This window comes from Geotrypetes seraphini, chromosome 8 (genome assembly GCF_902459505.1).
Source record: "Geotrypetes seraphini chromosome 8, aGeoSer1.1, whole genome shotgun sequence".
Lineage (NCBI taxonomy): Eukaryota > Metazoa > Chordata > Amphibia > Gymnophiona > Dermophiidae > Geotrypetes > Geotrypetes seraphini.
This window is the reverse complement of record NC_047091.1, coordinates 189,562,223-189,575,512: the sequence shown is the minus strand read 5'-3', so window position 1 is coordinate 189,575,512 and position 13,290 is coordinate 189,562,223. Positions and strand designations below refer to the sequence as shown.

Here is a 13,290-nt window from a genome sequence, read left to right as displayed (position 1 = left end):
TGCCCAGAAACTGGCCTAGTTCAATATTTAATATTATTTTCTGATTCTAAATCTTCTGTGGTCATCCCACGCTTCTTTGAACTCAGTCACGGTTTTACTCTCCACCACCTCTCTCGGGAGCACATTCCAGGCATCCACCACCCTCTCCATAAAGTAGAATTTCCTAACATTGCCCCTGAATCTACCACCCCTCAACCTCAAATTATGTCCTCTGGTTTTACCATTTTCCTTTCTCTGGAAAAGATTTTGTTCTATGTTAATACCCTTCAAATATTTGAACGTCTGAATCATATCTCCCCTGTCTCTCCTTTCCTCTAGGGTATACATATTCAGGGCTTCCAGTCTCTCCTCATACGTCTTCTGGCGCAAGCCTCCTATCATTTTCGTCGCCCTCCTCTGGACTGCCTCAAGTCTTCTTACGTCTTTCGCCAGATACGGTCTCCAAAACTGAACACAATACTCCAAGTGGGGCCTCACCAATGACCTGTACAGGGGCATCAACACCTTCTACTGACTACGCCTCTCTTTATACAGCCCAGCATCCTTCTGGCAGCAGCCACTGCCTTGTCACACTGTTTTTTTCGCCTTTAGATCTTCGGACACTATCACCCCAAGGTCCCTCTCCCCGTCCGTGCAAATCAGCTTCTCTCCTCCCAGCATATACGGTTCCTTCCTATTATTAATCCCCAAATGCATTACTCTGCATTTCTTTGCATTGAATTTTAGTTGCCAGGCATTAGACCATTCCTCTAACTTTTGCAGATCATTTTTCATATTTTCCACTCCCTCTTCGGTGTCTACTCTGTTATAAATCTTGGTATCATCTGCAAAAAGGCACACTTTTCCTTCTAACCTTTCAGCAATGTCACTCACATACAACATATTGAACAGGATTGGCCCCAGCACCGAACCCTGAGGGACTCCACTAGTCACCTTTCCTTCCTTCGAGCTACTTCCATTAACCACCACCCTCTGGCGTCTGTCCGACAGCCAGTTTCTGACCCAGTTCACCACTTTGGGTCCTAACTTCAGCCCTTCAAGTTTGTTCAACAGCCTCCTATGAGGAACTGTATCAAAGGCTTTGCTGAAATCCAAGTAAATTACATCTAGCATATGACCTCGATCCAGCTCTCTGGTCACCCAATCGAAAAGTTCAATCAGGTTCGTTTGGCACGATTTACCTTTTGTAAAGCCATGTTGCCTCGGATCCTGTAACCCATTAGATTCAAGGAAGTACACTATCCTTTCTTTCAGCAACACTTCCATTATTTTTCCAACATAAGCAACATAAGCAATATCAGCAACTCATTTCTTAGTATTGCAGTGGAAAGTGAAACGACACAAAAATCCATACGAAAAAGGAGATTATCGCTGAAAAATAGCTGGAAAGCGATGACCACAAATGCTCACAGTCTAAGCAACAAAGTTCATGATCTGTAAGCCCTGATGTTAGAGGCAGATCTAGATATTGTCGCTATCACAGAGACATGGTTCACTGAATCACATGGATGGGATGCAAACATACCGGGATATAATCTTTTTAGGAAGGACAGAGATGGTCATAAAGGTGGAGGAGTAGCTCTCTATGTAAAGATCAATATCCAAGCGACCGAAATGCAAGGGACCTGGGGAGAGGAAGAAGCGATATGGATTGCTCTGAAAAGAGAAGATGGAACTTCTATCTACGTGGGTGTAGTCTACAGACCTCCGACTCAATCGCAGCAAATTGATAAGGAACTGATTGTGGATATCCAAAAGTTTGGAAGGAAAGAGGAGGTTCTGCTGTTGGGAGATTTCAACCTGCCGGATGCAGACTGGAATGTTCGGTCTGCGGAATCGGAAAGAAGTAGGGAGATAGTGGATGCCTTTCAAGAGGCTCTGCTCAGACAAATGGTGACGGAACCCACAAGGGAAAAAGCGATATTGGATCTGGTCCTCACAAATGGAGAGAGTATCTCTAATGTTCGATTGGGTGCTCACCTGGGAAGTAGCGATCATCAAACGGTTTGGTTTGATATAACGGTTAAAGTGGAGAGTGGCCGCACGATACTTAAAGTCCTAGATTTCAAACGTACGGACTTTAATGCAATGGGAAAGTACCTGAAGAAAGAGCTGTTAGGATGAGAGGACATAAGAGAAGTGGAAAGACAGTGGTCTAAGCTGAAAGGAGCGATAAAAATGGCGACGGACCTTTATGTGAAGAAAATCAATAAAAACAAGAGAAAAAGGAAGCAGATATGGTTCTCCAACCTAGTGGCTGAGAAAATAAAGGCAAAGGAGTTGGCGTTCATGAAGTATAAAAATACCCAAGAAGAGGAGAGCAGAAAGGACTACAGGGTGAAACTGAAAGAAGCCAAGAGAGAGATACGTTTGGCGAAGGCACAGGCAGAAGAACAAATGGCTAAAAATGTAAAACAGGGAGATAAAAATTTTTTCAGATATATTAGTGAAAGGAGGAAGATAAAAAATGGAATTGCTAGGCTAAAAGATGCTGGGAACCAATATGTGGAGAGTGAGGAGGAGAAAGCAAATGTGCTAAACAAATACTTCTGTTCTGTGTTCACAGAAGAAAATCCTGGAGAAGGACCGAGATTGTCTGGCAAAGTTACACGAGAAAATGGAGTAGATTCTGCGCCGTTCCCAGAGGAGAGTGTTTATGAGCAACTTGAAAAACTGAAGGTGGACAAAGCGATGGGACCAGACGGAATCCATCCCAGGATACTAAGGGAGCTCAGAGAGGTTCTGGCGAGTCCTATTAAAGACTTGTTCAACAAATCTCTGGAGACGGGAGTGATTCCTGGGGATTGGAGGAGAGCGGATGTGGTCCCTATTCATAAAAGTGGTCACAGGGATGAAGCAGGAAACTACAGGCCGGTGAGCCTCACTTCAGTTGTTGGAAAAATAATGGAAGTGTTGCTGAAAGAAAGGATAGTGTACTTCCTTGAATCTAATGGGTTACAGGATCCGAGGCAACATGGCTTTACAAAAGGTAAATCGTGCCAAACGAACCTGATTGAACTTTTCGATTGGGTGACCAGAGAGCTGGATCGAGGACATATGCTAGATGTAATTTACTTGGATTTCAGCAAAGCCTTTGATACAGTTCCTCATAGGAGGCTGTTGAACAAACTTGAAGGGCTGAAGTTAGGACCCAAAGTGGTGAACTGGGTCAGAAACTGACTGTTGGACAGATGCCAGAGGGTGGTGGTTAATGGAAGTCACTCGAAGGAAGGAAAGGTGACTAGTGGAGTCCCTCAGGGTTCGGTGCTGGGGCCAATCCTGTTCAATATGTTGTAAGTGACATTGCTGAAGGGTTAGAAGGAAAAGTGTGCCTTTTTGCAGATGATACCAAGATTTGTAACAGAGTAGACACCGAAGAGGGAGTGGAAAATATGAAAAATGATCTGCAAAAGTTAGAGGAATGGTCTAATGCCTGGCAACTAAAATTCAATGCAAAGAAATGCAGAGTAATGCATTTGGGGATTAATAATAGGAAGGAACCGTATATGCTGGGAGGAGAGAAGCTGATATGCACGGACAGGGAGAGGGATCTTGGGGTTATAGTGTCCGAAGATCTAAAGGCGAAAAAACAGTGTGACAAGGCAGTGGCTGCTGCCAGAAGGATGCTGGGCTGTATAAAGAGAGGGGTAGTTAGTAAAAGGAAGAAGGTGTTGATGCCCCTGTACAGGTCATTGGAAAGACCCCACTTGGAGTATTGTGTTCAGTTTTGGAGACCTTATCTGGCGAAAGACGTAAGAAGACTTGAGGCGGTCCAGAGGAGGGCGACGAAAATGATAGGAGGCTTGCGCCAGAAGACGTATGAGGAGAGACTGGAAGCCCTGAATATGTATACCCTAGAGGAAAGGAGAGACAGGGGAGATATGATTCAGACGTTCAAATACTTAAAGGGTATTAACGTAGAACAAAATCTTTTCCAGAGAAAGGAAAATGGTAAAACCAGAGGACATAATTTGAGGTTGAGGGGTGGTAGATTCAGGGGCAATGTTAGGAAATTCTACTTTACGGAGAGGGTGGTGGATGCCTGGATTGTGCTCCCGAAAGAGGTAGTGGAGAGGAAAACTGTGACTGAGTTCAAAGAAGTGTGGGATGAACACAGAAGATTTAGAATCAGAAAATAATATTAAAGATTGAACTAGGCCAGTTACTGGGCAGACTTGCACGGTCTGTGTCTATATATGGCCGTTTGGAGGAGGATGGGCAGGGGAGGGCTTCAATGGCTGGGAGGGTGTAGATGGGCTGGAGTAAGTCTTAACAGTGATTTCGGCAGTTGGAACCCAAGCACAGTACTGGGTAAAGCTTTGGATTCTTGCCCAGAAATAGCTAAGAAGAAAAAAATTTAAAAAAAAAATTTTACATTGAATTAGGTTGGGCAGACTGGATGGACCATTCGGGTCTTTATCTGCCGTCATCTACTATGTTACTATGATGTGGCAGAGGGTAGGATCCGGCTGAATCAGGCCCATAATACCAAAAGCCAATCAATGTGGGTAAAAGCACTCCACCTGTAGAAACCCCCCAAAAAAAGAAACCAACTTTTAGAAATTTGTCTCATTACAGTTTGTTACACTCAGTATAATAATAATTTATTTCTTGTATACCGCTATTCCAAAAGTTCGAAGCGGTTCACAGCAAAGGATACATATAGCCAATATTTAAAATACAGAATAAAATAATCAGTAAAAAGGATACATCAGATAAAATCAGTAAAAGTTAAGACAGTAGCTCAGTTGGTAAGTAGAAAGCTGTTAAAAATCATGATAGATTTGACAGTAACATAACTAGGAGGAAAAGATATCAAACAGGCGTGTTTTTAGTGATTTTCTAAAGTCAAAATAGGAAGTGGCCTCAAGTATTAATCTTCCAAGCCATGTATTCAGTTTAGTGGCTTGGAAGGATAAAATTCTGTCAAAGAACGTCTTATATTCACATGATTTAAAAGAAGGGTAATTAAATAGGTTTATTCTACGAGTCTATTCATGGAAAACTGGGAGGCAAGATAATCGGGTGGCATCCCCAAAACGGCTTTGTACCTAATGCAGGAAAGCTTGAACAGAACTCTAGACTCCACTGGCAACCAGTATACGATCAAAAACTTCACTGGTTGCCAGTTTTTGAATGTTTTTTTGCTTCTCATTGGTAAAGAAATTTTATATATATATATGTATTTATTTTAATATGAATCAGGCATTGCTCAACCAAACTGCATCAAGCAAAAAGTACTGATCTGAATTTGATTGGTTGAGCAGCTTCTGCCTGCTCAACCAGTCAAATTCAGAGCAGGGCCTTCAGGAAGTTGGGTGACTGCTGGCAACTCTACTGAATGTCTGGGTGAAACTGTCCATTGTAACTTCCTGGATAACTGACCCAACCTCTTGTAATGTAATTCAACCTTGAATTCTCTTCACTTTTTTGGCTGCCACCATACAGTAAGCAAAAGATTTCAACATATAGTCTACGATGACACCTAAATATTTTTCCTTAGTGGAACCTAGCATCAGTTATAATTTGGGTTTTCTTTGTTGTCTGGCTGCACCATTCTGTTCCTGGTCTCTGGCCTTACTCCCTGCTCTGCAGGTTCAACCTTTCTATTCAGCCTTGACCAAAAAGCTGCCCCACTGGGCAAAATGTGTGAGTCCCAATCTTCCACCCTTCGCAGCCTGTATACCTAATTTGGGTGTTCTCTTTCCTGGGCTTCCCTGCAACTCCAAAAACTAAAAAGCTTCCTGCTTTTAAAAAGCACAAGCCCACAGTAAATGATGGCAGAAGAAGACCCTCACGGTCCATCCAGTCTGCCCAACAAGGTGACCAAAGCCTCACCCACCACTCAGCCTGGCTCACCCATTTTTAATGCTGGTTGTGAAGTCGTCGCCATACCAAACATGATGGGGATGATATGTGCTGTATTGCTAACAGTATTCAATTTACTAGTCAAGATGCCTTCCCCTCCCTCAAAAACTGTAGTTCCCTCACTCACAGTATGTGATGATAAAATGATCAACACACTGGAGTTGTCAAGCTTTCCCCTGTCTCTCGCCACATGTGGAACACAGACTATACAAGTCGCACAAGCCGTGCAAGTCTGGATTTGGCCACCCTTCTTTGTTTCTTGCCACTTGGAGACAGACACACTACCACCACCACCACAGAAATGGCAGACATGCCAAAGCCCTGGGCTGAAGTTGGCCCGAGTCAGGAGATACAAAAACACAAGAATAGCCATACTGGGTCAGGCCAGTGATCCATTTATCCCAGTATTCTGTTTCCAGCAGTGGCCAAGCGAGAACACACATACCTGGCAGTAATCTACATAATAGCGTCATTCCAGAATCTCAGACACCATCAGCATTCTATGCCAAATCCCCAAAGAGTAGCAAGATTCCATGTTACCAATTCCAGGGCAAGCAGTGGCTTCCCCCATGTTTGTCTCAAAAGCAGACAATGGACTTTTCTTCCAGGATCTTGTCCAAACCTGTTTTAAACCCAGGCACAGGTATGGAACAAGGGCCGCAATCCAGTCAGGGTTTCAGGATTTTCCCAATGAATATGCATGAGATCTATTTGCATACAATGGAGGCAATGCATGCAGATAGATCTCATGCATATTCATTGGAGAAATCCTGAAATCTCTCTTTGTAGCAATTTATGAAAGGTTTTTTGGGGAATAATGGTATATTTTAGCATGGATGAACACTTACCTTCCACTTACCATATATTTTTATATCATTTGATGCTTATGTGTGCACAGGAAATGCATGAGGATCACAGCACACCCAAGAAGGAAAAACAAGAGCGTATATCCAAACATAAAGAGAACCTCCAGCACACCCAGGCTGAGGAGGAGGCCCATCTTCTCAGCCAGCAGCGACTGCACTATGACAAACACTGCCGAATCTTCAAGCGGGACATCATGATCAAGAGGCATGAGGTGGAACAGCAGCACATTCGAGAGGTAATGTTTATTCTCTTTCGTTCTGCACAAAATACTGTGACCAGCAATATCCAGTTACTGTCATTGACTTCCCCACCCAAGAAAAATGAAAGCAAAAATGATTCTCTTGTATAGTATTTTGAGTGCACTCTGTCAAATTTCTTATGCTAAAGTCCTCTCTTCACACCTTTTTAAGCTGCTATCCTGCAGAACTTCAGAAAACTGCTACTTGTTTGATCTGGGGCTTTTCTACACTTTCTTTGAACTTCCAGCTTCATCAGAACCAGTACTGAAATGATCCTTCATTCTGAACAATCAGAAGATTTTTTTCCCCTATCTTATTCTCCTCCTAAAACTCTGCACTCACAGGACCTGAATCTGGGCAATAACCCCTTCATACTATGACATGAGCCCCACACTCAGTTTATGTATTGAACGCCTTAAGTGCTAATATTCTATAATCTGAGTGCCCTGGTTATGGGCCCCAAAGTAACATAGTAAATGATGGCAGCTAAAGATCTATGTGGTCCATCCAGTCACATTCATTCTCAAGGCAACAAACCAGTAATTATTCATTTAACTTGCTAGGTTTCAGTAAAAGAGGTTTTTCACTCCTCCTCCCACTGAGATAGTTAAGACCTGTACTTGAACAATTTGAATGTAGTATAAAATGCATATAATTGCTCTTGATCCTTTTTGCCGCATATGGGACAGAGACCGTAAAAGTCTGTCCAGCATCAGATACACTGCTGGAATCATCATCGTAGCTAACTCCAGCCTCCCTCATCCCCCCACAATCCATCTTGCCATATACGGGACACAGACCATATAAGTAGAGAATGACATGGTGGTCTGACATCAGAGTGAAGGCTTGCATGTCAGCTACATGGAATGTGGAAGAGCTGCAGCCCGCATCCCTGAAAAGAACAAATGCGGCTGAAGGCAGGAAGGAGCAGCCCAGCTTGATGGCCCAGAAGGGAGCGAGTTCGGCCCTGAATGGAACAAGTAAGGGGGAGAGGGAATATGAACAAGGGAGAAGGGTGGAAGGGGCACAAATTTAGGACAAGGGCTGCAAGGCAGGGAGGGGGCACGAACTCAGGACACAGAAAGAAGGGATGGGCATGAACTTGGGACACAAGGGAGGGAGGAAGGGAATTGAAAGGGAGAATTGTTGGGTACGAATATGTGAGAGAGGGCGAGACGTTGCACATGGAGAAAGGAAGAAAGAGGAAAATTGTTGGGCAGAGAGAGGAATGAGGTTGCGATACATGGAGAAGAGAAGGAGAAAAGGGAGAAATGTTGGATATGGTGGTAGAGAGGGAACAGAGGGACAGATTGAAGGGGGATGCAAGGGGGAGGAATGTTGGACAAAGTGATGGAGGGAGAGGTGTGGCATGGTGCTGGAGAGGGGTGATAGAACGAGAAATGTTGGGCATGGAGCTGGTGGGCAGTGGTGAAAAATGCTGCACATGATCCTGGGGATGAGAGAGGAAGAAATATTGAATGTGGCAGTAGAGGGAGTGGGAGAGATGCACCCTGGATCTCTCTTTCCCTATCCCCTGTACACGGGGAGGAGATCATAGAATGGTGAGATGATGAAGGCAGGGAGATGCTGAACGCAGAGAACAATGCATACACAGAGATAGAAGAAATGTCAAATGGTCAGGAGACCTTGACAAGTGAGACCCTGAGCTTGTTCTTTTTAACATTTTTGTAAGTAATATTGCTGAAGGGCTGTCAGGTAAGATTTGCCTTTTTGCAGATGATACCAAAATATGAAATAGTGTAGACAACCCTGGATGGTGTGAATAACATGAAGAAAGACCTAGCGAAGCTTGCAGAATGGTCTGAAGTTTGGCAGCTAAGATTTAATGCTAAGAAATACAAGGTCTTGCATTTGGACTGCAAAAGTCTGAGGGAACGGTATAGTTTAGTGAGTGAAGAACTTTTGTGCACAAAAGAATAATGGGACTTGGGTGTGATTTGTATGTGATGATCTTAAGGTGGCCTAACAGGTTGAAAAGGTGATGTAAAAGCTAAAAGAGATGATAGGATGCACAGGGAGAGAGGTATGTCCAGTAGGAAAAAGGAGGTATCGATGCTCCTGAATAAGACTTTTGAGACCTCATTTAGAATATTGAATGCAGTTCTGGAGGCCACACATTCAAAAAGATATAAACAGGATGGAACAGGTCAGAGGAAGGCAACTAAAACTGGTTGATGGTCTGCATCATAAGGTGTATGGAGACAGACTTAAAGATCTCAGTATGTGTACTTTGGAGAATAGACGGGAGAGGGGAGACATGATAGAGACGTTTAAATACCTACGTGGCATAAATGAAAGGAAGCTCTGGAATGAGAGGGCATAGGATGAAGTTAAGAGGTGTTAAGCTCAAGAGTAACCTAAGGAAACATGTTTTTTTACAGAAAGGATGGTAGATGCATAGAATAGAGGTGGTTGAGACACTTTGAAATCAAGAAAGCGTGGGTCCAGGCTTGTGGGATCTCTTAGGGAGGATGGATGGACCATTTGGTCTTTATCTGCTGTCCTGTAAGTGCTAGTTGGGTGCTAAACAGTAGGGCATGGGTGTCTTCCCCAGGCATGCATATTATGGAATAGCGCCCTTTACAGCTAAAGTGTCGCAACTAGGCATACATGTTTACGCCTGCCATAGACCTAAATATTAGTGCAAAATTGCTGACTTAGGCTTAATATTCTATAAGAGAATCTGCTTTTCAAATCCTGCCCTGCATAGGTGATGTACAGATGTTTTTAATGCTAGGGTTGTTAAGTGATGTTGCTTTATAGCAGGGTCGTCCAACGTTGGTCCTCGAGAGCCGCAATCCAGTCTGGATTTCAGGATTTCTCCAATGAATTTGCATGAGATCTATTTGCTTGCAATGCTTCCTTTTTATGCAAATAGATCTCATGCATATTCATTTGGGAAATCTTAAAAACCCAACCTGGCGAGGGCTAAGGTTGGACACCCCTGCTTTACAGGATGGGCAAGAGGAATGGGAAAAAAAACTGGATAGCTATTTCACAACCAGCAGGATGTTCAGAGAAATCACTGATGTCGACAGATTCTACCTTCTGGGACACTTCTGAATTTCACATTCTGGTTTATTTTATTTTATTTTTTTGAATTTTGGGAAGTGACTTTTTATCACCACCACCACCACCCTTTTTTTTCCTTAAAGGCATTATTGGGTTAGATCGGTGGTCAATCTAGCTCGATATCTTGTTTCCAACGGTGACCAATCCTGGTCACAAGTACCTAACAGAGATGATAGTTGGGCTCCAGCATTGAACAGGGGTGGTGATCAATTACCTTCCAGTAGGGTCTGGTTAACTACCACCAAATATCTGTTCTACAGCTGTTCAATTTGATTTAACCAGACAGGAACCTCTCCTGCCCAGTTCAATAAATTCTGGCTAATATTTGGAGTGATTTAAGCAACTCTGTTGGAAACAGAATATTGGGTTTGGACCTTTGGTCTTTCCTAGTGTGGAAGCACTTGTGTTATGATGTTCGTAAGTCATTCCTCTGTTTGAAATTTGGGAAAGATTTGCCTGCCTTAGTGCTGTGTGACATAAGATGAATGGTTATCCTAATTAGTCCAAAAAATGCCGAGAGACATTCCATGCCTTTCAAGACGAAGAAGAAACACATACTTCATATTTGTTTCAATACAAAGAAAGGTTTATTATATGGCATTGAACGTCTGTGTGGGGTATTTCTGTTTTCTTCGCTGAAGATCAAACTTTTTGTAATGGTAAGTCATGGTTGAGGAGGGCACATTGTTTCTCTGTTTTTCAGATTTGTAGATTATCAAGTGGATCTAATTCAACACTTTCCAGAATGTCTTTCTTTCTACTAGAGAATGACACGGGGACAAATTTTTCCCCTTCTCCACAGGAACTCATTTTCCCGTCCCCACAAGTTTTTTTCTTATCCCTGTCCCATTCCTGCAAGCTCTGTCCTCATCTGCACAAGCCTCAAACACTTTAAAATCATAAGTGTTGGAGGCTTGTGCATTTAAGGCAGAGCTTACAGGAATGGAACGGGAACAGTGACAAAACTCATGGGGACGTGGAAATTGAGGTCCTGTGGGGCTGGGGACAAATTTGTCCCCGTGTCTTTCTCTACTTTCTACTGGTTGAGTCAATGACAGAAAGAATTGTTTCTTGAACCAGTTACTTGATCCTCAACTCCTTTTCCGTTAATACATTTATTTACAATTATAAATGCTAACATGTCTTTCAAATATAACATGAAGTCTAGACAATATTTTGAAAGATTTTCCCTTATAACAAAAAAAAAAAAAAAAAAAGGAGTGGTTTGAGTAAATTAGCAAATGTGAAAGTATTTGTGCATGCACTGCAGTTAGTTTTACTGCTTTTTTTCTGTATTTGGTAATGTTTCTGCATCCTTCAGGAACTAAATAAAAAGAAAACTCAAAAGGAGATGGAGCATGCAATGCTGATCCGGCACGATGAGTCCACACGGGAGCTTGAGTACAGGCAGCTGCACACCTTGCAGAAGCTGCGTATGGACCTGATCCGCCTGCAGCATCAGACGGAGCTGGAGAACCAGCTGGAGTACAACAAGCGGAGAGAGAGGGAGCTGCACCGCAAACATATCATGGAACTCCGGCAGCAGCCCAAGAACTTAAAGGTATACTGAAGCTCCGACAGTACATACCTGTCTGCTGGATACATCCATCCGTGTTCATTTATTATTTGTCATATTGCCCATCAGATTCCTTCCAAGTGGTTTATGGTAACTAAAAATAGGAAATGGAGAGAAGGGAACGCCAATCATATAGGAACTTAGCCTTCCCAGTGTTAAAATACAGTTGACTCCGCTTAAGTGCAAGGCCTCCGGACCGCCATGTGTGCTTAATTGGAGTACCACTTTTTAGTCATGAAAAATCACAGTACGCTGTAGTCAAATGCAATAAAACTTTTATCCTATATAATAAAAGGCTAACTCGCGCATGCGCATTACTATTTGCGTGTTCCGTGCGCTGTAGGTCTGTGGCCTAAGGAGTGCGCATGCGCGCTAATACGTCACCAGCCTATCGCCTCCACAAGCCGGACCGCAGCCAGACGACGTTCTCCGTTTCTCCTGCCGCCGCCGCCGATCTCCGTTTCTCCTTTGCCGCCCACCCCCTTCTTTTCCCGCGGGCCCGAATGGCGATTCCAGCAGCGTGTTCATCAGTCTCCACACGCTGCTTCGGGCCCTTCTACTGCCCTGATTTGCTCTGCCGCGTCTCTGATGATGTCATCAGGGACGTGCCAGAGTAAATCAGGGCAGTAGAAGGGCCCGAAGCAGCGTGTGGAGACTGATGCAAGCGCTGCTGGAATCACCACCTTTGTAGTCCGGCCCGCGGGAAGGGAAAGGGGGGGGGGTAGAGGAAACGCTAATGCTGCTGCACAGGGAACTGGTGGGGGGGGGAAATGGAGGGGAAGGGAATGCTGCTTTGGACGGACAGACAGACAGCGAGAGGAAGGGAAACACAAAGAAAATAAGAAAGACACAGGGGCAGGTGCACAGGGAACTGTTGTGGGGGGAGGGAAATGGAGGGGGATGGAATGCTGCTTTGGACAGACAGACAGAGGGAGGAAGGGAGACAGAAAGGAAAAAAGAAAGACACAGAGTCAGGGAGATACACAGAAAGACAGACAGGCAAAGGAGGCCAGGGACAGAGACAGACAGAAAGGACAGCGGGAGCCGCGTCAGGAGGGGTGTGGGATGCGGCAGTGGGAACTTTTCCAATGGGTGCAACTGGGCAGCTGTCGGGAACCTTTGATCAGGGGCAGAGCAAGGTAAGAGTATCATAGGGATAAGAAGGAGGAGGGAGGATAAAAAAGGAAGGGATGCCTACTGCTGGACAGGGGGAGAAGGAAAGAGATGCTGATGGACAGGGGAGGTGAAGAAAAAAGAACGGAGGACTAATGTTGGACAGGGGGAGAAGGAAAGAGGTGCTGCTGGACAGGGGGGAGGTAAAACAAAGGGAGAAGGGCTGCTGCTGCATAAGGAGAGCAGTGAAGGGGTGGTGGTGGACACAGTGGAGGTAAAAGGAAGGGAAAATGGACAGGGGGAGCAGGCAAGGGGTGGTGATGGACAGCCAAGGAAAAATAAAGGCAGAAAGAAAGAAAGCGGCTAAGGAGAGAGAGAGAAAAAAAGACAGACACACACACATATGTTCTAGCACCCGTTAATGTAACGGGCTTAAAGACTAGTTCAGTATAAAACACACCGAAAACAATTCAACACAGTTCAGTTTTAGAAACACACTGTTCTGTCTAATGCACTGTAAACCTTTTTATAAAC

The 13,290-nt window shown here is 44.0% G+C and overlaps 1 protein-coding gene across 6 annotated transcripts in view; it reads left to right on the top strand.

Moving 5' to 3' along the window:
• Positions 1-13,290, top strand: part of TAOK3 (TAO kinase 3) — a 236,064-nt gene that overhangs the window by 201,772 nt on the left and 21,002 nt on the right. For all 6 annotated transcript variants that reach the window (XM_033957286.1, XM_033957284.1, XM_033957283.1 and 3 more), the window contains 2 exons: positions 6,767-6,970; positions 11,389-11,628. In XM_033957286.1, the coding sequence (XP_033813177.1) occupies positions 6,767-6,970; positions 11,389-11,628 (444 nt within the window). The remainder of the gene's footprint in view (positions 1-6,766; positions 6,971-11,388; positions 11,629-13,290) is intronic.